Source organism: Esox lucius, chromosome 11 (genome assembly GCF_011004845.1).
Source record: "Esox lucius isolate fEsoLuc1 chromosome 11, fEsoLuc1.pri, whole genome shotgun sequence".
Lineage (NCBI taxonomy): Eukaryota > Metazoa > Chordata > Actinopteri > Esociformes > Esocidae > Esox > Esox lucius.
In genome coordinates this window covers 54,423,954-54,451,741 of record NC_047579.1, presented here as the reverse complement: position 1 = coordinate 54,451,741, position 27,788 = coordinate 54,423,954, and the positions used below count along the sequence as shown (strand labels likewise).

The window sequence follows — 27,788 nt, the reverse complement described above, 5'->3', positions numbered from 1 at the left end:
TCCCGTCTTCAGTCTCACCCATTCTCCCCTTTCCCGTCTTCAGTCTCACCCATTCTCCCCTTTCCCGTCTTCAGTCTCACCCATTCTCCCCTTTCCCGTCTTCCGTCTCACCCATTCTCCCCTTTCCCGTCTTCCGTCTCACCCATTCTCCCCTTTCCTGTCTTCCGTCTCACCCATTCTCCCCTTTCCTGTCATGTTCCTTTTCAATCGAAAAGAAGCACTTACATACAAAATACATTAAAATCAGTTATGACTTTACTCATTTTATTAAAGGGACACAGGGAATATGTTCCAAGAGGCACCATTATTACCTATTTCATGCTCAAATCTAGAGCACTATGTAGGAAACAGAGTACAGAGGTATGCTGTGCAATCAACAACCAGAGTCATGAAACAGGGTACAGGGGTATGCTGTGGAATCAACAACCAGAGTCATGAAACAGGGTACAGAGGTATGCTGTGGAATCAACAACCAGAGTCATGAAACAGGGTACAGAGGTATGCTGTGCAATCAACAACCAGAGTCATGAAACAGGGTACAGAGGTATGCTGTGGAATCAACAACCAGAGTCATGAAACAGGGTACAGAGGTATGCTGTGGAATCAACAACCAGAGTCATGAAACAGGGTACAGAGGTATGCTGTGGAATCAACAACCAGAGTCATGAAACAGGGTACAGAGGTATGCTGTGGAATCAACAACCAGAGTCATGAAACAGGGTACAGAGGTATGCTGTGGAATCAACAACCAGAGTCATGAAACAGGGTACAGGGGTATGCTGTGGAATCAACAACCAGAGTCATGAAACAGGGTACAGAGGTATGCTGTGGAATCAACAACCAGAGTCATGAAACAGGGTACAGAGGTATGCTGTGCAATCAATCAACAACCAGAGTAATGAAACAGAGTACAGAGGTATGCTGTGCAATCAATCAAAAACCAGAGTAATGAACAAAAACAGTTCAATCAAACATCTAAAACATTACAAATGATTGTCCAGATTTAAAACCCCTGCCACGATTTAAAACCAATTGCTCTTTCTTATTCCTTACAGCACATCAATCTGTCAAGGGTATTACCAATTATTAATATTGTATTAAGAAAACCATTACATAAGAAAATAAGCCAGAATAAAACACCAGTAGTCTCATCTATCTTGCATCAGCTCCATCCATATCCATGAAATATTATGTATTCTCAAATGCAAAACTGATCCTTGATCAGTAATGTATGTATACAGCCTCAGTATTTTAGCAAGTTGTGTTTGTTGGGGAAACTGACACATTAATAAGATGTAACAAATAAAAAAATCTGAAAACTAAGGTAATAAGTAAATGTTTTCAATAAAAATGTATTAATTCACAAATGCTCTAATGATACATCTCTCTACATAGCAGAAAATCATTAAAAAAAATCATTATTCTAGCATCATGTGACAATATTAAAATTGTATTGTTATAATATACTGTACAATGAATCTAGATATAAATATAAGTAGGGAGTTATCAGTGCAGTTATTTATTTTAAATACCTAAATAATAAATTGGGTTAACTACATGGTTCTTTGAAGTAGCCTTCAGCACGGGAGACACGGCCCTAACTGTCCCACTGGGAGACACGCCCCTAACTGTCCCACTGGGAGACACGCCCCTAACTGTCCCATTGGCTGAAGTTTGTTGACGTTGTATGGGCTGCTTAAAGAAGTACTCACCAGGCACTGGTTGGTCCACTTATCGACCTATATTTAACCAGAGAATTTTATGCAGAGACCTAAAACTTACTGGAGGACACGTAACCTAGAAGCTAGCAAGCCACCAAGGCAATGTAAAATATGTAAAAGGTCCCCACACCAGTGTTGGCTATTCTGTTACAGACGTTTTTAATGCCGGGATGCAAATATGTAGAAACTGAATGAACCGAACAGGTGTTTTTATAGCAGACAATGATTCAATCATTCTACTTCTACACATTTATTCAATCCAATAGATGGGCAACATTTAGGCAGATCACTTATTTAAAGGTAACACCATCTCCACACTGGTTCATTCTAAATCCCAATGCCCCAGTCACGCCAGGGCCCTGTCACTCCTAACCTTTGACCTAACATCAACTACAAAATCTTAACGCTTAATCAAAGCCCTACATTCTAACCCCAATAGTAAAGTTTATCCTAAACCTAACCCCAAAGCCCAAACATTTTCCTTCATGGCGACCAGGGAGATGTCCCCAGAGGGTTACATGTTCCTTGTTTTGCTATCCTAGTTAGGATTCCAGACAGTCTATCAGGTGTATTACTATCCTAGTTAGAATTACAGACAGTCTATCAGGTGTATTACTATCCTAGTTAGGATTCCAGACAGTCTATCAGGTGTATTACTATCCTAGTTAGGATTCCAGACAGTCTATCAGGTGTATTACTATCCTGGTTAGGATTCCAGACAGTCTATCAGGTGTATTACTATCCTAGTTAGGATTATAGACAGTCTATCAGGTGTATTACTATCCTAGTTAGGATTACAGACAGTCTATCAGGTGTATTACTATCCTAGTTAGGATTACAGACAGTCTCAGGTGTATTACTATCCTAGTTAGGATTCCAGACAGTCTATCAGGTGTATTACTATCCTGGTTAGGATTCCAGACAGTCTATCAGGTGTATTACTATCCTAGTTAGGATTCCAGACAGTCTATCAGGTGTATTACTATCCTAGTTAGGATTCCAGACAGTCTATCAGGTGTATTACTATCCTAGTTAGGATTCCAGACAGTCTATCAGTTGTTTAACACACCTGCTCTGTTTCTGCCCTCCCAACATGTGAACACATTTGTCTCCCCCATATAACCCCTCCCCTCCACCCATCCTCCTCTCCACCTCTCAGTCTATCTTAGTGGTCTTGTGTCTCCAGGGGTAGATTAGTTCCCCCAGGAAGAGTTTCTTGCAGAGGGCCAGCCAAGAGTCTTTTGGATAGCAGCTGTAGGTGGCGGTCCTGTAGGTCTGAACCACACTGCTGAACTTCAGAGGGTTAATCTGGGGGTGGGGAAGACAGGAGCCAGATAAATACAATAAAGAGTGACAGGGTAGAACCACACGCGAGAGAAACTAACAATGACTACAAGTCTGTTTGTCGAAAAGGAAAACAAGTATGGTTGTGAAAATGAGAAATCTAAGTGAAGCAAATCAGAACAGAAAAAATTACCTATATAATCCGCTAGCTGTATAACTCGCCACTAATATAATCCAAAACCTGGACAATTCATAATACGTAAAATCCATAACCTATATAACCCGCCACCTTTATAAACCGCCACCTGTTTAATCCACAACGTACATAATCCATAACCTGTATAATGCACAACATACATAATCCATGGCCCGTATAACCCATAACCCGTATAACCCATAGCCCGTATAACCCATAGCCCGTATAACCCATAGCCCGTATAACCCATAGCCCGTATAACCCATAACCCGCATAACCCATAACCCGCATAACCCATAGCCCGTATAACCCATAACCCGTATAACCCATAACCCATAACCCGCATAACCCATAACCCGTATAACCCATAGCCCGTATAACCCATAACCCGTATAACCCATAACCCGTATAACCCATAACCCGTATAACCCATAGCCCGTAAAACCCGCCACCTGTAAAAGCCGTGTGATAGAAATTTTTCAGAACTCTATCACCTCCTGAGACCCAGTGTCCACATATGTGGAACATAGCAACATAGCAAAAACATTTCAACCAGGTAACCAGTGAAAAGTTATGAAAAAATTACTTTTGTTCAGGCAAGAAGGTGTGACCACATCTTACAAAACAGCTGACCTTAGGGCAAAACATGTCTATCATGTCTCAATCAGCCTATCAGCTTGTTCCTTTGATTAGTTTAGCTCTGTATCCAGAAAAATCTGGAAAATCACAAGACGATTTTTAAATAAATAATTTGCATTTTATTGCATGACATAAGTATTTGATCACCTACCAACCATTAAGAATTCCGGCTCTCACAGACCTGTTAGTTTTTCTTTAAGAAGACCTCCTGTTCTCCACTCATTACCTGTATTAACTGCACCTGTTTGAACTCGTTACCTGTATAAAAGACACCTGTCCACACACTCAATCAAACAGACTCCAACCTCTCCACAATGGCCAAGACCAGAGAGCTGGGTAAGGACATCAGGGATAAAATTGTAGACCTGCACAAGGCTGGGATGGGCTACAGGACAATAGGCAAGCAGCATGGTGAGAAGGCAACAACTGTTGGTGCAATTATTAGAAAATGGAAGAAGTTCAAGATGAAGGTCAGTCTCCCTCGGTCTGGGGATCCATGCAAGATCTCACTTCGTGGGGCATCAATGATCATGAGGAAGGTGAGGGATCAGCCCAGAACTACACGGCAGGACCTGGTCAATGACCTGAAGAGAGCTGGGACCACAGTCTCAAAGAAAACCATTAGTAACACACTACGCCGTCATGGATTAAAATCCTGAAGCGCACGCAAGGTCCCCCTGTTTAAAGCCAGTGCATGTACAGGCTCGTCTGAAGTTTGCCAATGACTATCTGGATGATCCAGAGGAGGAATGGGAGAAGGTCATGTGGTCTGATGAGACAAAAATAGAGCTTTTTGGTCTAAACTCCACTCGCCGTGTTTGGAGGAAGAAGAAGGAGTACAACCCCAAGAACACCATCCCAAACGTGAAGCATGCAGGTGGAAACATCATTCTTTGGGGATGCTTTTCTGCAAAGGGGACAGGACGACTGCACCGTATTGAGGGGAGGATGGATGGAGCCATTTATTGCGAGATCTTGGCAAACAACCTCCTTCCCTCAGTGAGAGCATTGAAGATGGGTCGTGGCTGGGTCTTCCAGCATGACAACGACCTGAAACACACAGCCAGGGCAACTAAGGAGTGGCTCCGTAAGAAGCATCTCAAGGTCCTGGAGTGGCCTAGCCAGTCTCCAGACCTGAACCCAATAGAAAATCTTTGGAGGGAGCTGAAAGTCCGTATTGCCCAGTGACAGCCCCGAAACCTGAAGGATCTGGAGAAGGTCTGTATGGAGGAGTGGGCCAAAATCCCTGCTGCAGTGTGTGCAAACCTGGTCAAGAACTACAGGAAACGTATGATCTCTGTAATTGCAAACAAAGGTTTCTGTACCAAATATTAAGTTCTGCTTTTCTGATGTATCAAATAATTATGTCATGCAATAAAATGCAAATTAATTAATTAAAAATCAATTGTTTTAGAGTCCATCTCTCACAGTTGAAGTGTACCTATGATAAAAATTACAGACTTCTACATGCTTTGTAAGTGGGATAACCTGCAAAAACGGCAGTGTATCAAATACTTGTTCTCCCCACTGTACAGGTGCTGGTCATAAAATTAGAATATCATAAAAAAGTAGATTTATTTCAGTAATTCCATTCAAAAAGTGAAACTTGTATAATGTATACATTCATTCCACATAGACTGATATATTTCAAGTGTTTATTTCTTTTAATTTTGATGATTAAAACTGACAACTAATGAAAAACCCAAATTCAGTATCTCAGAAAATTTGAATATTGTGAAAAAGGTTCAAGTTCTGTAGGCAACACAATCATGGGGAAGACTGCTGACTTGACAGCTCTCCAAAAGACGACCATTGACACCTTGCACAAGGAGGGCAATACACAAAAGGTCATAGCTAAAGAGGCTGGCTGTTCACAGGCGAAGGGAAGGAAAAGATGTGGTAGAAAAAAAGTGTACAAGCAATAGGGATAACTGCACCCTGGAGAGGATTGTGAAACAAAACCCATTCAAAAATGTGGGGGAGATTCACAAAGAGTGGACGGCAGCTGGAGTCAGTGCTTCAAGAACCACCATGCACAGACGTATGTAAGACATGGGTTTCAGCTGTCGCATTCCTTGTGTCAAGCCACTCTTGAACAAGACACAGCGCCAGAAGCGTCTCGCCTGGGCTAAAGACAAAAAGGACTGGACTGCTGCTGAGTGGTCCAAAGTTATGTTCTCTGATTAAAGTAAATTTTGCATTTCCTTTGGAAATCAAGGTCCCAGAGTCTGGAGGAAGAGAGGAGAGGCACATAATCCATGTTGCTTGAAGTCCAGTGTAAAGTTTCCACAGTCAGTGATGGTTTGGGGTGCCATGTCATCTGCTGGTGTTGGTCCACTGTGTTTTCTGAGGTCAGTCTGAGCACTGCCACAGATTGATCGACTCCATGCCACACCGCATTGCTGCAGTAATTCAAGGAGCCCCAACTAAGTATTGAGTGCTGTACATGCTCAAACTTTTCATGTTCATACTTTTCAGTTGGCCAACATTTCTAAAAATCCTTTTTTGTACTTCACTATTAACACATTACTTAGCTAGTGATTTTTCACTATCCTATACAGTGGTATAATCAATCAATACAGAGCTAATTTCTACAACCTCCCCCACCTGTACAACCCACAACATGCAGAATCCATAACCTTTATAATTAATAACCTGCATAATCTCAATAAGTGGAAGAAACAGCTGGTTGTGTTTGTCCTTCAGACAACCAAGGTCTCCGGGGTAGAGGCAACTTCAGTCAACAAGTGGGAGAAACTGAAGTTGTCTGAAGGACAAACACAACCAGCTGTCATGGAGGGTCAAAACACTTCTGCTAGTTAACGGTCCTCACCTGGTTCCCAGGTCTAAAGTGGTCCCTAAGTCGGAAACAATGACAACCAAACGTTTCAGCACTCCTGGACGGGAGTTGCTTACCCTCTAACCTAGCTCAAACAAATGAAAACAGGCTACTGAATTATTCCAGTCCTCAATAAAAGGGATATTTAGCAGAACCAGATTGCAGGCTTTAGGAACATGAGGATGAGTGTTTTTCTGCAAGCTGCAGAAATGGCTAGGCGCTGGTCAGTGCTGTTTAAGTTGACATGAAACTAGTTTTAATTCTACGAACCCCTGTGTGTTGCATGAAGCTAATGCAGTAGTTTTAACTCTCAAAGTGTATAATAACAGACAGACTGTCTCTGACTGGAGAGTGGCTCTGCTAAGCACACTGAGGATCAGGGTCACACTTCTCCAGGCTGTTAGCATACAGTATAAGGGTGACTATTATTATAGCTCTTTCAACTTTTATATGAATGTCATTTGTGTCATTATCTTATGCTTGACTGCACAATATTATTTCCAGAGTAGCAGACATATGAGGCTATATTAGACTGAAGAAAAGGCCTGTGGGACCAGCTGGTGGAGACTTTTTCAGGTTATTATTTGGAGTTGCCAATTATGATGTCAAAAGCTGTGAATGAGAGAGAAATGTTTTCTATCTGCCTGGGATATTAAGGTGATAATGACTAGAGTATGTTTATCTTGTTTCTGCTGTTCACTTAGTAATAGGTCATTCCTCCATATCTTATCACGCCTGGTCTAAGAGGCTTCTGTTCTCTAAACAGTATTACGTTTGAAATGTAGAAAATGCTGAAAGTGACCTTCAAATGTGTTCTGGGTGAAAGATTGATGAGATTAATTTTGGAACTTGGCAGGCTGCCTGCTGGGTATCCAGTTCTGCCTGAAACGCTCAAGTCAGCTCAATACAGGTGAATAAATTAGCATGTGGAGTTAAGTAAGATTATGTTGTTTTCACATGTCAAAAGGGATTACCTTTCATAAAACACCATCTGCCTACCAAATAAATCCAGTTACAACATTTGATAGAAAAGAGACTGACTGGTTAACCCTGGGGACTGGGGTAAAGGATACAGCTCGCCTTCATCAAAACACAATTAATACATCCAATTAAAGTAATCTGCAAAAGTGGTATTGACAAATAGATGTATAAACAGAGAAACATGTCTTACATCCATCATCAGGTGGAGAGGCGTCCCTGGTTCCTCACAGAGAACACTAAACTTCACTCCCTCTGTAAAGAACACACACACACAGGTTTATGTAAAACAGCCCAAGATCAATTAAACTAGAAACCAACCCTTCTTTCCTTCTTTTAGGTATAGAAATATAATAAACAGGATAAATTAGTTTTATTGACCTGCTGGTCTGAACAGGCAAAACACTGATGTGGACCAAAAGGTAATGTCGCAATATCTTCAGGTGGCACTGCCACAAAAGGACTGGTCAGCCCTCAGATTCTGGCTCTCTAGGTTTCTTCCTAGGTTCCGACCCTACTAGGGAGTTATTCCTAGGCACTGTGCATCAACTCTTGCTATTGTTTCATCTTTGGAGTTTCAGGCTGGGTGTTTTATAAAAGCACTATGTGACAACTGCTGGTGTAAAAAGGGCTTTATAAAATCTATTGAATACATTGATTATTCACTGACTTGAATGGGGACCTGTGCTATTAACTCTATTCCCATGCATGCAATCCTATCTGATGTGTGACATCCAGGTGGATAATAGCTTCAGTTGGCCAAAGACTCAGAGACCCCCTTGACCCCCCACTACCTCACCTGCCAGGGTGTATGATCTGAAGACTCAGAGACCCCCTTGACCCCCCACTACCTCACCTGCCAGGGTGTATGATCTGAAGACTCAGAGACCCCCTTGACCCCCCACTACCTCACCTGCCAGGGTGTATGATCTGAAGACTCAGAGACCCCCTTGACCCCCCACTACCTCACCTGCCAGGGTGTATGATCTGAAGACTCGGAGACCCAAGGCGAACAACGGGAAGGAATTGATGAAGTCGACAGTCAGTTGAAGAACTCCCTGGACCATTACGACCACCATGCGAAGCTAGACAGACAGGAAGGATAAGCAGTGTCATCAGTGGCGCTGTGCTCAGACGCCATAATGGGAGCTACAGTATCTCACCTCACATTTTTGCAGATATTTCATTATATCATTTCATGTCACAACAACGAAGAAATGACACTTTGCTACAATGTAAAGAGTGTACAGCTTGTATAACAGTGTGACTTTGCTGTCCCCTCAAAATAACTCAACACACAGCCATTAATGTCTAAACCGCTGGCAACAAAAGTGAGTACACCCCTAAGTGAAAATGGGGGAGGGGGGGGCTCACCAGGGTAAAGACCAGGTAGTAGAGGGCTGTGTGTGTGTGTGGGGTCTCACCAGGGTAAAGACCAGGTAGTAGAGGGCTGTGTGTGTGTGTGGGGTCTCACCAGGGTAAAGACCAGGTAGTAGAGGGCTGTGTGTGTGTGTGGGGTCTCACCAGGGTAAAGACCAGGTAGTAGAGGGCTGTGTGTGTGTGTGGGGTCTCACCAGGGTAAAGACCAGGTAGTAGAGGGCTGTGTGTGTGTGTGGGGTCTCACCAGGGTAAAGACCAGGTAGTAGAGGGCTGTGTGTGTGTGTGGGGTCTCACCAGGGTAAAGACCAGGTAGTAGAGGGCTGTGTGTGTGTGTGGGGTCTCACCAGGGTAAAGACCAGGTAGTAGAGGGCTGTGTGTGTGTGTGGGGTCTCACCAGGGTAAAGACCAGGTAGTAGAGGGCTGTGTGTGTGTGTGGGGTCTCACCAGGGTAAAGACCAGGTAGTAGAGGGCTGTGTGTGTGTGTGGGGTCTCACCAGGGTAAAGACCAGGTAGTAGAGGGCTGTGTGTGTGTGTGGGGTCTCACCAGGGTAAAGACCAGGTAGTAGAGGGCTGTGTGTGTGTGTGGGGTCTCACCAGGGTAAAGACCAGGTAGTAGAGGGCTGTGTGTGTGTGTGGGGTCTCACCAGGGTAAAGACCAGGTAGTAGAGGGCTGTGTGTGTGTGTGGGGTCTCACCAGGGTAAAGACCAGGTAGTAGAGGGCTGTGTGTGTGTGTGGGGTCTCACCAGGGTAAAGACCAGGTAGTAGAGGGCTGTGTGTGTGTGTGTGGGGTCTCACCAGGGTAAAGACCAGGTAGTAGAGGGCTGTGTGTGTGTGTGGGGTCTCACCAGGGTAAAGACCAGGTAGTAGAGGGCTGTGTGTGTGTGTGGGGTCTCACCAGGGTAAAGACCAGGTAGTAGAGGGCTGTGTGTGTGTGTGTGGGGTCTCACCAGGGTAAAGACCAGGTAGTAGAGGGCTGTGTGTGTGTGTGGGGTCTCACCAGGGTAAAGACCAGGTAGTAGAGGGCTGTAGTCGGCAGCAGGAACAGAAGGATGGTGAAGAGTAACGTTCCAATGAACAACTGTAAAACACACAGTGAATGTGAGTGTGAAAGTGTGTGTGTGTGTGTGTGTGTGTGTGTGAGTAAGAGAGTTAGAGAAAGAGAGTTACCTGGTCCATGTCGTAGGAACAGGAGTCTACTCTCTGTCTGAGGACATTCCACTTCCTCCCTCTAAACAACCTCCACAGAGAGGTCAGACCATACACCTTCAAACAATACAACCTGGAGGGGGGAGAGGTCATACCATACACCTTCAAACAATACAACCTGGAGGGGGGAGAGGTCATACCATACACCTTCAAACAATACAACCTGGAGGGGGGAGAGGTCATACACCTTCAAACAATACAACCTGGAGGGGGGAGAGGTCATACACCTTCAAACAATACAACCTGGAGGGGGGAGAGGTCATACCATACACCTTCAAACAATACAACCTGGAGGGGGGAGAGGTCATACACCTTCAAACAATACAACCTGGAGGGGGGAGAGGTCATACACCTTCAAACAATACAACCTGGAGGGGGGAGAGGTCATACACCTTCAAACAATACAACCTGGAGGGGGGAGAGGTCATACACCTTCAAACAATACAACCTGGAGGGGGGAGAGGTCATACACCTTTAAACAATACAACCTGGAGGGGGGAGAGGTCATACACCTTCAAACAATACAACCTGGAGGGGGGAGAGGTCATACACCTTCAAACAATACAACCTGGAGGGGGGAGAGGTCATACACCTTCAAACAATACAACCTGGAGGGGGGAGAGGTCATACACCTTCAAACAATACAACCTGGAGGGGGGAGAGGTCATACACCTTTAAACAATACAACCTGGAGGGGGGAGAGGTCATACACCTTTAAACAATACAACCTGGAGGGGGGAGAGGTCATACACCTTCAAACAATACAACCTGGAGGGGGGAGAGGTCATACACCTTTAAACAATACAACCTGGAGGGGGGAGAGGTCATACACCTTCAAACAATACAACCTGGAGGGGGGAGAGGTCATACACCTTTAAACAATACAACCTGGAGGGGGGAGAGGTCATACACCTTTAAACAATACAACCTGGAAGGGGGAGAGGTCATACACCTTTAAACAATACAACCTGTTGGGGGGAGAGGTCATACACCTTCAAACAATACAACCTGGAGGGGACAGGTAATACCTGGAGGGGGAAGCAGGGACAGGTAATACCTGGAGGTGGAAGCAGGGACAGGTAATACCTGGAGGGGGAAGCAGGGACAGGTAATACCTGGAGGGGGAAGCAGGGACAGGTAATACCTGGAGGTGGAAGCAGGGACAGGTAATACCTGGAGGGGGAAGCAGGGACAGGTAATACCTGGAGGGGGAAGCAGGGACAGGTAATACCTGGAGGGGGAAGCAGGGACAGGTAATACCTGGAGGGGGAAGCAGGGACAGGTAATACCTGGAGGGGGAAGCAGGGACAGGTAATACCTGGAGGGGGAAGCAGGGACAGGTAATACCTGGAGGGGGAAGCAGGGACAGGTAATACCTGGAGGGGGAAGCAGGGACAGGTAATACCTGGAGGGGGAAGCAGGGACAGGTAATACCTGGAGGGGGAAGCAGGGACAGGTAATACCTGGAGGGGGAAGCAGGGACAGGTAATACCTGGAGGGGGAAGCAGGGACAGGTAATACCTGGAGGGGGAAGCAGGGACAGGTAATACCTGGAGGGGGAAGCAGGGACAGGTAATACCTGGAGGGGGGAGAGGTCATACACCTTTAATCAATACAACCTGGAGGGGGATTTGAAGTCTTCCTACATTAATAGGTCAATTTCTAAATGATTCTGAAAGCTCTTTACATGAATGGGTCACATGAGGAACCACTTCAATCACATCAATGTTCACAGGCAAAATACTTTGAGACATTAAACCAGTGGTTCCCAAATCAGCTGTGGCTGATTGGCTGGGGCTACAATGAGAATGTGTACTGTTGGGGGTACTTGAGGACCGTAGTTGGGAACCACTGCACAATAGCATTTAGACAACACAGAGGCTTCTAAACTCTGACCACAGCGCATTTATGACTAGCCTGTCAAATCTAATGCAATACATGAAGACGAGGTAGCAATTTGGGATAGTCCCTGAGAAAGAAAAACTTTGGCAAAGAGCTGTATCATTTATATCAACAAGTTGGACAACACACACACTAGCTTGCCAAACCAGTTTCATGAAACAACTCAACAGCTTGGTCTTTGACACCAGAGAAAACAACACTGTTTCAAACACACCCTCTCTTGAATAAGCCTCGCAGCAACACCCCCAAGAGAAGATGTTTGAAGTTGTCAGAACCAGGGCCAGCCTCTCCCTCATCAGGGTAGGGGTACAATGGGCCCAGCTGATGGTGAAGAGCCGTGACAGACAGAGAGATGGAGGAACAGCCAGGAGATGAAGAGCCATGACAGACAGAGAGATGGAGGAACAGCCAGGAGACGAAGAGCCATGACAGACAGAGATGGAGGAACAGTCAGGAGACGAAGAGCCGTGACAGACAGAGAGATGGAGGAACAGCCAGGAGACGAAGAGCCGTGACAGACAGAGATGGAGGAACAGCCAGGAGACGAAGAGCCGTGACAGACAGAGATGGAGGAACAGCCAGGAGACGAAGGGCCGTGACAGACAGAGAGATGGAGGAACAGCTAGGAGATGAAGAGCCGTGACAGACAGAGTTGGAGGAACAGCTAGGAGACGAAGAGCCATGACAGACAGAGATGGAAGAACAGCCAGGAGACGAAGAGCCGTGACAGACAGAGATGGAGGAACAGCCAGGAGACGAAGAGCCATGACAGACAGAGAAATGGAGGAACAGCCAGGAGACGAAGAGTCATGACAGACAGATGGAGGAACAGCCAGGAGACGAAGAGTCGTGACAGACAGATGGAGGAACAGCCAGGAGATGAAGAGCCATGACAGACAGAGCCATTGGCCCTCATGTTCCCCACACCTGAATCCAACGGAGAACCTCTGGGACGTTCTGTATCGGTGCATCCGATGCTGCCAAGTAGTGCCACAGACTGTCCCAGAGCTCACGGATGCCCTGATCCAGGTCTGGGAGGAGATCCCCCAGGACACCATTCACGTCTCATCAGGAGCATGCCCAGACGTTATCGGGAGTGCATACAGGCATGTGAGGTCATACACACTACTGAGTCACATTATGAGTTCCTGTGATGAAATTCACGCAAGTTGGAACAGCCTGTGATTTCAAATTGTTTGCTTAGATTTTCGGTGTACCTTTAAATCCAGCCTTCAATCGGTTGTTGGTTTTGGTTTACAGCGACCCTTGTTACATAAGTTTGTTCTCAACGAAGTACACAATGTACACAAAGATTTGGATCTTCTATATATTTAGTTAATTGAGATCCAATGACTGATTTCAGTGTGCTACCAGAGGGATGACCACAGAGGGATGAATACAGCAGGGAGACAAAGGATGACCACAGAGGGATGAATACAGCAGGGAGACAAAGGATGACCACAGAGGGATGAATACAGCAGGGAGACAAGGGGATGACCACAGAGGGATGAATACAGCAGGGAGACAAGGGGATGACCACAGAGGGATGAATACAGCAGGGAGATAAGGGGATGACCACAGAGAGATGAATACAGCAGGGAGACAAGGGGATGACCACAGAGGGATGAATACAGCAGGGAGACAAGGGAATGACCACAGAGGGATGAATACAGCAGGGAGACTAGTGGATGATGTGTTAATACAGATGTGTGTCAATGACAAGAAAAGCAATATCAACAAATCAACTAATTAACTAGCGAATCAACCAATCAATTATCTCTCACTACAGACATACAATCAGTATTAACCACTCAATTCAATTAATCAATTAACTAAACAATCAATAAACCAATCAACTAACCGATCAACCATCTCACCTGGCTCTATGGAAATATAAGCAGCATCAACCAAAAACCCAATCAATCAATCCCCTCACCTTGCTCCATAGACGTAGAAACAGTAGATGTGGAAGGTAAGCAGGGCGATAATGTCAGAGAGCAGGGAGAGGGCAAAGGTCAAGCCCAGGCAGGCCGACAGACCAACGTACCACAGAATCATCTCAATGAAGGGAGACATCAGGTGGATGTAGCCTGCAGAAGAGGGAGGGACATGGGGGACAGGACATACCTACGTGTGAGTGATTGAGTATTTGGGTGCGTACATGCCTTAGTCTAAGTGTATTTGTGTGGTTTGTGAGGACGTTTTTTTTTTTTTGTGCGTGCGCGTGCGTGCGCGTGCGTGCGTGACTCACTGATCCACAGATGTATGTGGTAGAGGAAGAATCGTCCCAGCACCTGGTCCAGAGCTCGGTTCATCTTAAGGCCAGCTGGAGCTCCCATTAGCCACTGCAATAACTCTTCCAGCTCTTTAGCTACCCGCTACAACACGTCAGAGGACAACATTCACCAACCAGCCAATGGATGAAGAGTACCAGAAACTGTTCTCCAATAAAAATGTGAAATTACTCAAAAGAAAAAAAGAAAACTCACAATACAAAGAGCCTATTAGACCTAGTTTAAAAATGTATCAGATGGACTTTAAATTCATCAGATGACACAATTTCTATAATTTTTATTGTAAGACTTTCAGGTTTAATTCAAAGGGTTGAACAAAATTATTGTATTAAACGTTTAGGAATTGCAACCATTTTCACACACAGTTCCCTTATTTCAGGGGCTCAAATATAATTGGACAAATAAACACAATCATAAATACATTTTCCATTTTTAATACTTAGTTGAGAATCCTTGCAGACAACGACTGTTTGAAGTCCGGCTGCTTCTGTCACATCATCAATAAACATTAGTGACCCAGTTCCATTGGAAGCCATGCATGCCCATGCCATCACACTGCCTCCACCGTGTTTTACAGATGATGTGGTATGATGCAGATCATGAGCCGTTCCAAGCCGTTCCTTCCCATCATATTGGTACAGGTTGATCTTAGTTTCATCTGTCCAAAGAATGCTGTTCCAGAACTGGATTGGCTTTTTTAGGTGATTTTTGGCAAAGTCTAATGTGGCCTTTCTATTCTTGAGGCTTATGAATGGTTTGCACCTTGTGGTGAACCCTCAGTTTTTGCTCTCGTGAAGTCTTCTCTTCATGGTAGACTTGGATAATGATATGCCTACCTCCTGGAGAGTGTTCTTCACTTGGCTGGATGTTGTGAAGGGGTTTTTCTTTACCATGGAAAGGATCATACGATCATCCACCACTATTGCCTTCTGTGGACACCAGGCCTTTTTGTGTTGCAGAGCTCACCAGTGAGTTCTTGTTCGTTTTCAGAATGTTCCAAAGTGGCCACTCCTAATGTTCCTGTGATTGATTATTTCCCAGCCTCAGGACGGCCTGTTTCACTTGCATTGAGAGCCCCTTTGACCGCACGTTTTGGGTTCACTGCAACAGCTTCCAAGGCCACACCTGGAATCAACTCCAGACCTTTTATCTGCTTAATTGGTGAAGAAATAATGAAGGAATAGCCCACACCTGTCCATGAAACAGCTTTTGGAACAATTGTCCAATTACTTTTGGTCCCTTGAAAAAGAGGGGGTTACATATTAAGGAGCTGTAATTCCTAAAACCTTCCTTCAATTTGGATGCGAATAACCTCTAATTAAAGCTGAGAGACGACACTTTATGCCCATAATCATTATTTTACTGTGACTTGAATATATTTTGGTAAACAGCCAAAATAACAAAACTTGTGTCAGTGTCCAATTATTTCCAGGGCCTAACCATATGTGCAAAGACAAGAAGTAGAATATTGGAATGATTTGAAAATTCAATATACCTATAAAGTATTTAAAAAATACAATAATAATAATAACTGTTACATTCCCATGCAATAACGCCATCAGCTGTCTTTAGAGAGATGTTACAATCAAAAGTTAATCAAATCACTTTAGGGGAATGAGGGCAATATAACCAGATGACACAGCACTCAACCCTGCTCTTCTGAGTGAGACAGCTGTTTGCATAGAGGCAGTCCAACCATTACAACAATGAATTTCTAAACTTCCAGATGATTGAAATGTGTCTTTATTCCCCCTTTGAGACACCTCCTCCCAAGCAACAAAAGTGGTGTGAATTGTAATATCAGCTGGTAGTGAATCATTCTATTAGCAGTGTGTCATGATGTCTATTCAACATGTTGTTCACTTACATCTGCAGCAGGCAGCAGTGCGTTGGCCAGCTGCCCCACTCTGTTCTCTCTATACAGCCAGTAAATCAACAGCAGGCCCAGAGTCACATCCAACAGGAAGGACATAAAGATGTTGGCTTTCCTATAGACAGAGAGACGAGGAGAAATGAGGAGATGGAGGGAAAAAGAGAGAGAGAAGAGAGAGGGGGAGAGAGAAAATAGTGAGAGGAGGGTCAGAAGACGTGTGGGACAGGGTCAGAAGACGTGTGGGAGAGGGTCAGAAGACGTGTGGGAGAGGGTCAGAAGATGTGGGAGAGGGTCAGAAGACGTGTGGGACAGGGTCAGAAGACGTGTGGGAGAGGGTCAGAAGATGTGGGAGAGGGTCAGAAGATGTGGGAGAGGGTCAGAAGACGTGTGGGACAGGGTCAGAAGACGTGTGGGAGAGGGTCAGAAGATGTGGGAGAGGGTCAGAAGACGTGTGGGAGAGGGTCAGAAGACGTGTGGGAGAGGGTCAGAAGATGTGGGAGAGGGTCAGAAGACGTGTGGGACAGGGTCAGAAGACGTGTGGGAGAGGGTCAGAAGACGTGTGGGACAGGGTCAGAAGACGTGTGGGAGAGGGTCAGAAGACGTGTGGGAGAGGGTCAGAAGACGTGTGGGACAGGGTCAGAAGACGTGTGGGAGAGGGTCAGAAGATGTGGGAGAGGGTCAGAAGACGTGTGGGACAGGGTCAGAAGACGTGTGGGAGAGGGTCAGAAGACGTGTGGGAGAGGGTCAGAAGACGTGGGAGAGGGTCAGAAGACGTGTGGGACAGGGTCAGAAGACGTGTGGGACAGGGTCAGAAGACGTGGGAGAGGGTCAGAAGACGTGTGGGAGAGGGTCAGAAGACGTGTGGGAGAGGGTCAGAAGACGTGGGAGAGGGTCAGAAGACGTGTGGGACAGGGTCAGAAGACGTGTGGGACAGGGTCAGAAGACGTGGGAGAGGGGGTCAGAAGACGTGTGGGAGAGGGTCAGAAGACGTGTGGGACAGGGTCAGAAGACGTGTGGGACAGGGTCAGAAGACGTGTGGGACAGGGTCAGAAGACGTGGGAGAGGGGGTCAGAAGACGTGTGGGAGAGGGTCAGAAGACGTGTGGGACAGGGTCAGAAGACGTGTGGGACAGGGTCAGAAGACGTGTGGGACAGGGTCAGAAGACGTGGGAGAGGGGGTCAGAAGACGTGTGGGAGAGGGTCAGAAGATGTGTGGGAGAGGGTCAGAAGATGTGTCAACTGAAGACTAATGTGTGTTTGAAAGGTCAGGGTTCTAGATCAGTAGTATGTAGGCCCAGGCAGGAATCAAGTGTTTCAAATGACACATTCCCTCTAGTGTCTGACTCACCAGGGTCATGAAGCCTGGGTCCCTCTAGTGTCTGACTCACCAGGGTCATGAAGCCTGGGTCCCTCTAGTGTCTGACTGACCAGGGTCATGAAGCCTGGGTCCCTCTAGTGTCTGACTCACCAGGGTCATGAAGCCTGGGTCCCTCTAGTGTCTGACTCACCAAGGTCATGAAGCCTGGGTCCTTCTAGTGTCTGACTCACCAGGGTCATGATGCCTGGGCCCCTGTATAGTGTCTGACTGACCAGGGTCATGAAGCCTGGGTCCATATAGTGTCTGACTCACCAGGGTCCTGAAGCCTGGGCCCCTGTATAGTGTCTGACTGACCAGGGTCATGAAGCCTGGGTCCTTCTAGTGTCTGACTCACCAGGGTCATGAAGCCTGGGCCCCTGTATAGTGTCTGACTGACCAGGGTCATGAAGCCTGGGTCCCTCTATAGTGTCTCACTCACCAGGGTCATGAAGATTGGGTCCCTCATGTAGTCTGGTGTGTGAGGTGTGTGTGTTAGTCCCAACCTCATGTAGTCTGTGTGTGAGGTGTGTGTGTTAGTCCCAACCTCATGTAGTCTGTGTGTGAGGTGTGTGTGTTAGTCCCAACCTCATGTAGTCTGTGTGTGAGGTGTGTGTGTTAGTCCCAACCTCATGTAGTCTGTGTGTGTGTGTGTTAGTCCCAACCTCATGTAGTCTGTGTGTGAGGTGTGTGTGTGTGTTAGTCCCAACTTCATGTAGTCTGTGTGTGTGTGTGTTAGTCCCTACCTCATGTAGTCTGTGTGTGAGGTGTGTGTGTGTTAATCCCTACCTCATGTAGTCTGTGTGTGAGGTGTGTGTGTGTTAATCCCTACCTCATGTAGTCTGTGTGTGAGGTGTGTGTGTGTGTGTTAGTCCCAACCTCATGTAGTCTGTGTGTGAGGTGTGTGTGTGTTAGTCCCTACCTCATGTAGTCTGTGTGTGAGGTGGCTCTGGTAGGAGAGCTGACAGTCTGAAGGTGTTCGGTTCTGTAGCTCAGCTGAACACAGCTGCACAGTTTACTGGAGATAAACCTCAATGGAAACACATTCAATATCCTGGAGACAGAGACAGACAGGGAACAGACACTGATTAGAGTACGTAGGTACAGCAAATAAAGACGTGTAAGACGTGTGTAGGATGACATAGGTGTTTACTGGACACACACTTTCACATGTTAGTCGTTCAACAGACACTTTAATCCAAATGACCCCCAGGTAATCCATTCACGTTCAGATAGCTGGATGGGACAAGCACCCAACATCATTTTAATCATTAAAGTTACTGCTGGTTGAATGTGAGTCAGTGCTAAAATACACTGCCGTTCAAAAACATACATGAAATTACTTTGAATAGTTAATAAAGTAAAAATTAATAGGGAATATAGTCACTGACAAGGTTAGGATTAATGATTTATATGAAATAATAATTGTCCTTCAAACTTTGCTTTCATCAAAGAATCCTCTATTTGCAGGAATTGAAGCCTTGTAAACCTTTGGCATTCTAGTTGTCAATTAGTTGAGGTAATCTGAAGAGATTTCACCCCATTTTTCCTGAAGCTCCTTCCACAAGTTGGATTGGCTTGATTGGCAGTTCTTACCATATGGTCAGTCTCCTCCCACAACAGCTCAATAGAGCTGAGATCCGGTGACTGTCCTGGCCACTCCATTATAGACAGAATATACACTCACCTAAAGGATTATTAGGAACACCATACTAATACTGTGTTTGACCCCCTTTCGCCTTCAGAACTGCCTTAATTCTACATGGCATTGATTCAACAAGGTGCTGAAAGCATTCTTTAGAAATGTTGGCCCATATTGATAGGATAGTATCTTGCAGTTGATGGAGATTTGTGGGATGCACATCCAGGACACGAAGCTCCCGTTCCACCACATCCCAAAGATGCTCTATTGGGTTGAGATCTGGTGACTGTGGGGTCATTTCAGTACAGTGAACTCATTGTCATGTTCAAGAAACCAATTTGAAATGATTCGAACTTTGTGACATGGTGCATTATCTTGCTGGAAGTAGCCATCAGAGGATGGGTACATGGTGGTCATAAAGGGATGGACATGGTCAGAAACAATGCTCAGGCTGTGGCATTTAAACGATGCCCAATTGGCACTAAGGGGCCCAAAGTGTGCCAAGAAAACATCCCCCACACCATTACACCACCACCACCAGCCTGCACAGTGGTAACAAGGCATGATGGATCCATGTTCTCATTCTGTTTACGCCAAATTCGGACTCAACCATCTGAATGTCTCAACAGAAAGCGAGACTCATCAGACCAGGCAACATTCTTCCAGTCTTCAACTGTCCAATTTTGGAGATTGTGAAATACTCAGACCGGCCCGTCTGGCACCAACAACCATGGCACGCTCAAAATTGCTTAAATCACCTTTCTTTCCCATTCTGACATTCATTTTGGAGTTCAGGAGATTGTCTTGACCAGGACCACACCCCTAAATGCATTGAAGCAACTGCCCTGTGATTGGTTGATTAGATAATTGCATTAATGAGAAATTTAACAGGTGTTCCTAATAATCCTTTAGGTGAATGTAAATAGATCTTGCATAGTTTGGAGCTGTGCTTTGGATCATTGTTCTGTTGTAGAAGGAGATTGGCTCCAATCAAATGCTGTCCACAGGGTATGGTATGTGGTTGCAGAATGGAGTGATAGCCTTCCTTCTTCAAGATCCCTTTTATCCTGTACAAATCTCCCACTTCATCACCACCAAAGCACCCCTAGACCATCACATTGTCTCCACTAGAAGACAGCCTCTCGGAGTTGCCTCTTCACTGTTGACTTTGAGACTGGTGTTTTGCGGGTGCTATTTAATGAAGCTGCCAGTTGAGGACCTGTGAGGAGTCCATTTCTTAAACTAGAGACTAATGTATTTGTCCTCTTGCTCAGTTGTGCACAGGGGCCTTCCACAGCTTTTTCTCTTCTGGTTAGAGACTGTTTGTGGTGTTCTGTGAATAGTACACATCGTTTTATGAGTTCTTCAGTTTCTTAGCATTTTCTCGCATGTGATGGCCTTTCTCAGAACAAGAATAGACTGACGAGTTTCAAGTAAAGTTTCTGGCCATTTTAAGCCTGTAATCGAACTGACAATTACTCATGTTCCAGACACTCAACTAGTCTAAAGAAAATCCAGTTCTATTGCTTCTCCAATCAGCACAACAGTTTTCAGAGAATTGTGCTAAAATGATTAACTTGGATTAGCAAACACAATGTGCCATTGGAACACAGGACTGATGGTTGCTGATGATGGGTCTCTGTACGTCTATGTAGAACATTTCCAACATTAACAATGTCTGCACCGTATTTCTGATCAGTTTGATGTTACGTTAATGTACCAAAAATTAGATTTTCTTTCGAAGAAATTTCTAAGTGACCCCAAACTTTTGAATGGTAGTGTATATGAAAACTAGTGTAAACATAAAAGATAAATGATAAGTTCAAGCATTTCTTCACAAATATATAATACAGAATAAATACTTAACATATGGTATTTTAGATAGTCATTAGAAAGACAGGGTTTCAGATGGTTCCAGAACTCTCCCCAAACAGACTGACCTGCTGTTACACAGTGAGGTCCACAGCACCAGTATCCAGGCAGTGAGAAGGCAGACTGGAGTGGAGGCCTGTTTCATCAGTTCTACTATGATGCTGCCTTCCCGGCCTTCAGACTGCCAGTGAGTCAGCTTGACTGGACTGTCGTCATATTTATCCAGGAAGAACAATGACTCACTTTGACTGACCGTCCCAAACACCTGCAATCACAACACCACCACCACACTGTTACAACTCCAACTATAACAAAATAATATCACATTCAGTCAAAGCGTGACAGTAACTAGCCAATTGGCTTACAGTACTGGGATGTGTATTCTGGTTGGGATGTACATAAATTAGAGGACAAACTGAAGTTTCTTTGAGATTGAGTTGAGATTAGTTTGTAAGACTGTGGATGAAGACGGAGTCTGTAACATCATGAACAATGGACGATCAAATGCTGCAATAAATAATTGAATTACTCTAGCAATCATTATTTCAACCACGTATACGAAACGGCTGATTTCAAACACTACCATAAAGACAAGACTTCACCAGAGCAAACACCACAAGGTGCAAACCATTCATAAGCCTCAAGGACAGAAAAGCCAGATTTTGTAAAACTTAAGGCAGAAAGACCCACGAACAAACAACAAATGAAGACAGATGCAGTAAAGGCCTGGCAAAGCATCACAAAGGAGTAAACCCATGGTTTGGTGATGTCCATGTGTTCCAGACATCAAACAGTCATTGCTTGCAAATGATTCTCGACAAAGTATTAGAAATGAACATTTTATATATGATTGTGTTAATTTGTCCAATTACATTTGAGCCCCTGAAATAATTGGACTGGGTATGAAAATGGTTGTAATTCCTAATTGTTTACAATAATTTTGTTCAACCCCTTGAATTAAAGCAGAAAGTCGCCACTTCATTTCAAACTTGTTTCATTTCAAATCCATGGTGGTGGCGTACAGCGCCAAAATTGTGAAAACTGTGTCAGTGTCCAAATATTTCTGGACCCAACTGTAAAACACACATCCCAACACCACCACACTGTTACAACTACATACACATCCCAACACCACCACACTGTTACAACTACATACACATCCCAACACCACCACACTGTTACAACTACATACACATCCCAACACCACCACACTGTTACAACTACATACACATCCCAACACCACCACACTGTTACAACTACATACACATCCCAACACCAAAATAAACCCAACAACCCAGGCGGTTTGAGCCAGTCAGGATGTAAAGGAGTCCTCACCTGTCGTAGTTCTGAGGTGGACTGGGTCAGGGGAACCGGAGGGTCTGTGGGATGTAGCTGAGACAGCATCACCTTCCTCTGTTCATAGTGGACAAAGATCACCTTGTCCCCCTCTTCTCCTGTCTTTTCTTCCTTTGTCTTCCCTTCTCCTCCTGCTTCTTCATTTTTCCAACCTCTTCCGTCTTTTCCACTCTTCCCCTCTAGGTCATTCTCCACCTTCTCCAGCTCTTTTTCCTGTTCCACCAGTTTTCCATCTACAACAGCATTTTTCACAAATTAATTACATGAAGGTAACAACAGAAATATCTAAGCATGAATTATGGTGAAAAGAAGTGTCTTCATGGCAGAGGCTAAACAGGCCTCTACACTAATTTACCAGCTCTGGATCAAAAACAAATGTTGATATGTGCAGCACTCCAGATGAGGATTGAACCCTGGTTGACAAGATAGCAATCTGTGTCTCTAACCACTACACTACTTAACAATCAATAGTCAGTAACTCAGTCAGTCAGTCAGCTACTCAGTCAGTCAGTCAGTCGGTCGGTCAGTCGGTAAGAGACATTCGCTCTTCTTGGACAGCTCCACTTGGCTTGTTTAATACTGTGTTACATCTCATCTACTTCTAACAACACTCTGTAAGTGTTTGGGAACTGAGGAGACCAGTTGCTGTAGTTTTGAAAGTGAAATGTTTTCCCATTCTTGCTTCATATAGGACTGCTCAACATTTCAGGGTCTCCTTTGTCGTATTTTTGGTTTCATAATGCGCCAAATGTTTTCAATGGGTGACAGGTCTGGACGGCAGGTAGGCCAGTTTAGCACCCCGACTGTATAACTACGGAGCCATGCTGTTGTAATACATGCAGAATGGGGTTTGGCATTGTCTTGCTGAAATTAGTCGTTCTAATAGAACTTGCATTTGTGGATGCAGCGATGTACTGTGCTCACTGACAATGGCTTTCAGGGGTGTTCCTGGGTGTTCCCATGCAGTGATGTCCACTACAGAATCATGTCTGTATTAATGCAGTGCCATCTGAGGGCCTGAAGATCAAGGCCATCCATGGTTTTTGGCCTTGTCCCTTGTGTACAGAGAATTCTCCAGATTCTCTGAATCTTTTAATGATATTATGTACTGTGATAATGAGATCCCCAAACACTTACAGAGTATTGTAAATAGAAGAGGTGATGCAACACAGTGGTAAACACGCCCCTGTCCCAACTTTTTTGAAACATGTTGCTCGCATCAAGTGTGCCAAAAACAATAACATTTCTAAGTTTCAATATTTGATATGATGTCGATGTACTATTTTCAAATACAGGGATAAATTATTTGCACATCATTGCAATACATTTTTATTTGGATTTTAAGCAGCATCCCAACATTTTTGGAAACAGTTTGGCTGTAACTGTAGTGTGGCTGCAACTGTAGTGTGCACATCATATGCCACCCTATTGCCCATGGGCTCTGGTCTAAAGTAGTGCACTACATAGAGAATAGGTTGCCATTTGGGACACGTACTCTGGTCTCTGGGGAGGACATTGCATGTGAAGCCTATCTTCCCCATCTCTCTGCTGAGCTGGAGCCAGCGGCCCTGAGGGAAGATGGTGCGGAGCTCTCTCAGGAAACTCTCCATGCCCTCCTGTCCCTCCTTGGGCATGCTCCAGGAGCCCAGCACCGCCAGATCCACGCCACTCTGGCCACGTATCTACAGCAGAGAATGAGGACTGGCTGAAAATACTCTGACCCTCCCACACACACTGACCCTCCAACACACACACACACACACACACACACACACACACACACACACACACACACTCTTTGACTGATCGACACACACAGGCCCTGCCCCACACACACACACACACACACACACAGGCCCTGCTCTGCCCCCCCCCCACACACACACACACACAGGCCCTGCCACACACACGCACACACACAGGCCCTGCCACACACACGCACACACACAGGCCCTGCCACACACACACGCACTCTCTATGACCAACCAACACACAGGCCCTGCCACCCACCCACCCCCACACACCCTACCTGGTGGATGTACTGTTTAACCTGCCCAGGTATGAAGGGGTAGTGGATGACAGCTAGCACCACAGCAGAATCCTGTCCTGGAAGCCAATGTCCAACCAGAAGACCACTGTCGGCCTTGTTACAGCACTGAGGAAAGAAGATCTTCAGAACCATGATGAGGCTGTATAGGAAGGAGGTTAAAGAGAACAATGGTTAGAAGGATTCAAATATCCTATAACACATCAGTACTGAAGAATTATAAATTAAATGACCAGTCATTTTAGGAGAATTGCAACAGCAGCAAATGCCAATTTATCTTAATATAAGGTAAGTTGTCTTTACCTGTGTATCTTTAACCTAGGACTGGATGGGGCTGGAGGGCCAGGAATGTTTCTTTAGTGTAAACCTCTGAGGTATCAGGGTTGCTTGGTGTCTTCAGATTTCTGCAGCGAGGAGAATTGTAAACAGTGCATTCCATATGGCTCAGCTGGTAGAACATGGCACTTGCAAACAGTAGGATGCTTGGGTCATTTCCCAAGGAGTACAAGGTACGAGAACATATTCACTCCATCTATTGTTTTAGATAAGACCGCCTGCTAAATACCAGAAATTTAAAATGTTCATATGAGACAGAAAGCTGACATTATTAGGCTTTAAAAATCCTGATTCATGGCTGCTGTTGTCAAAGTCACCGTCTAAAATGAAATATTGACAGTTGCTTTCTGTTAGTTAGGATCGATGTTGCCCTCTTCATGTCCTTCAAAATATTGAGCCTGGAACTCATTTCCATACCAACAATGCCTACAGGCTGAGCCAGCTGGATACTATTAGCTATTGATTTTTAGTTGTCTGGTTTGGCGATACCTTACTATTTGAAACCAATTTCTACCTAAATTGCATGGTATCGTACACAATACATTCTAAATCTTTTAGGCCAAAGGTTATTAACAATAGCTGTCCATGGTTAATTGCTTTTGAACATATGATCGATTTAATTGTTTAATCTTATAGCTATGCTACAGGTAGTTATCTATACTTGGTGTAAAATGCAGACACAAACCGATACTCATCTGTTCTGTACTAGTAATGCACAAATTACATGTAGCTAGGTAACGGTTGCACAATCGCTAACTCTCCTAGCAAACAAAAACATGTCATACCTGCGCGGTTGTTCATTTCAAATCGAAAACAATCTGGTTTTACTAAAACGATATCAATGCGTTTTAAAACACGACATAATTTACCCTTCGGTTATGATGTTAGCAAGCGTCTGTGGGTAGCCATCTTTGTTGTTGACAGTCCGTCGACAATTACACTCCAGTTAGAAAAACATCACAATAACAACAGTTCCAGAGGTTTTAAGGCGATAATTCAGCAGTTGAGTGAATAAAATGCACTAAACCCCCTATCTGATAGTCATGTCCGGTTGTCTAATAATGCCGAAATCATTTTTAAATTATATAGTTTAATACTTTAAAACTGAATTAATCACACTACTGAATTTAGTTCACTAAAACGATACTTGAATACATTTCTGACAAATTAGAAAAAAATAAAATGTTCTAATCGTTCTGAATATTGCAATCTCATTTCAACTAACAAAATAGGGCGACTATTTCAGAAAGTACTACAAAAACTGACCGCCTTGGAATTTCATTATACTGACCTTTATTCAATGTTCACGTGTTGCGATGTGAGTTCATTCTTTGAATGAAGAACAACTGTAGAAGGCTAATCTCTTGGTGACACTGCAAGAAAAGAGCGGGTTGAAAAAGCTTTAGAGCAGCAGATAAAACCAAAAATACAAAATAAGGTTTATCAATAACCAATAACCATGTGCGTCGTTAATTCATTCACATAAGACCTCAATATCAAATTAAATATAGATTTTCAAAACAACAAGAACAACAAACATGCCACCGTATATGGTAAAATAACAAATATTTTGTATTCTTCATTTACTCTAGGTGACAGCTGTAGAGGAGATAACAGAGGTGTAGTCACTACTGAAACGTCTCTACTGGTTCTTTGGTGTGGTCTAAAACAGAATACTTTTATCAGTAAAAATGACATAGTGCCGTAGTAAAGATAAGCGTTAAGTGTCGAACGCAGTTTCATCTCAGTGAAAAGACAATCTGTATTTTTTGTACAGGACTATAAAGCGCTATTAAGGTGTTTATCTGCTATAAAACGGCAAACTTTTCCTGATGACGTAGCCTACATTTTGTATACTGAAATTACATTTCATTACTGTCAGATTAGGAATTGCCAAGGACCTCCCGATACAATAACCAGGTGCTGATAGGCTACGGTATATACTGCAATTATTTGCAGTGCTAATTTTTTCACCTATTTTAGGTGACAATTCCTAATGTAGTTGGGAACGCTTGTCAATTCTGCACATGATGGGAATTAGGTTTAGGGTAAATATGCATTATTTCATAGAAAAAATGAAATTACAAAAACATTAATTAAATGCTTTCAATTTAAAAATATAACTATAGTCATTCATTTCATTTCCATGAAATAATTAATATTTAGGTTGAATACCTCTTACTTCCATCATGTGCACAATCAGAGCCTTGTCCAATTGCAGTGGACTTGTTCAGAGTTATTGTAGACTTATAAAATTGAAAACCACTGACTCTAGCTACTATTCTGTATTTATTGCCGATACAGTACAGCGAGTTTATTGAGATTCACGTTTCAAATCAGCGTCTTGTGAGCAATATTAAAAAACACGTCCGGGTCACGATAATTAGGAACATTTCTAAATAAGAGGCCAATGTATTACATAAAAACGTAATTGTTTAATTGTTTAAGATATTAAATATTGCCACATAGCTCAAAAACTATTGAATGTTCCACAGAAAAAACAATGTAGGGAATGTTCAGCAGAGTATGTAGAATAAGATAAACCTGTCAAATCATGAGGAATGGTGTGCTACAGCCCCCAATGCAAAACACTATAATAGGCTGTACATGTACATATTGCCCTATCCAGAAAAATATATTCTATTCGCCGCAGTGAATGTATTTTAAGAAATGTTCAGGAGACTGTATAGAGTGATTATATGATAAATAAGCAAGGGGCACTACGTATTTGCAATTGTTGCTGGTATTTTACTCTGCCCATACCATTGGCCACAATGTAACTCAATGTATATGAAATACATATTGCCCTCTACATAAAAACTATTCTATACGACACAGTGAATGTATAGTAGGAAATGTTCAGGAGAAC

At 44.1% G+C, this 27,788-nt stretch overlaps 1 protein-coding gene across 6 annotated transcripts; it reads right to left on the bottom strand.

The window, feature by feature from the left end:
* Positions 1-247: 247 nt before the first annotated feature.
* Positions 248-27,208, bottom strand: pigq (phosphatidylinositol glycan anchor biosynthesis, class Q). 6 transcript variants are annotated; one of them, XM_034295665.1, is made up of 17 exons: positions 27,095-27,205; positions 26,211-26,292; positions 25,789-25,828; positions 24,887-24,987; positions 24,566-24,725; positions 24,032-24,218; positions 22,516-22,769; positions 21,249-21,445; positions 18,589-18,720; positions 16,308-16,428; positions 14,398-14,524; positions 14,083-14,236; positions 10,206-10,317; positions 10,036-10,116; positions 8,628-8,742; positions 7,851-7,912; positions 248-3,029 (listed from the first exon to the last, which is right to left on the bottom strand). In XM_034295665.1, the coding sequence occupies exons 5-17, from the start codon at positions 24,716-24,718 to the stop codon at positions 2,877-2,879; spliced, it is 1,848 nt and encodes a 615-aa protein (XP_034151556.1). In that variant the 5' UTR covers positions 24,719-24,725; positions 24,887-24,987; positions 25,789-25,828; positions 26,211-26,292; positions 27,095-27,205; the 3' UTR covers positions 248-2,876. The 6 variants fall into 6 exon arrangements, with proteins under 6 accessions (XP_034151556.1, XP_034151560.1, XP_034151555.1 ...); XM_034295669.1 differs by lacking the exon at positions 27,095-27,205 and adding an exon at positions 26,507-26,730 and having other exon boundaries at positions 25,705-25,828; XM_034295664.1 differs by lacking the exon at positions 27,095-27,205 and adding an exon at positions 26,507-26,729.
* Between the last annotated feature and the right edge of the window lie 580 nt (positions 27,209-27,788).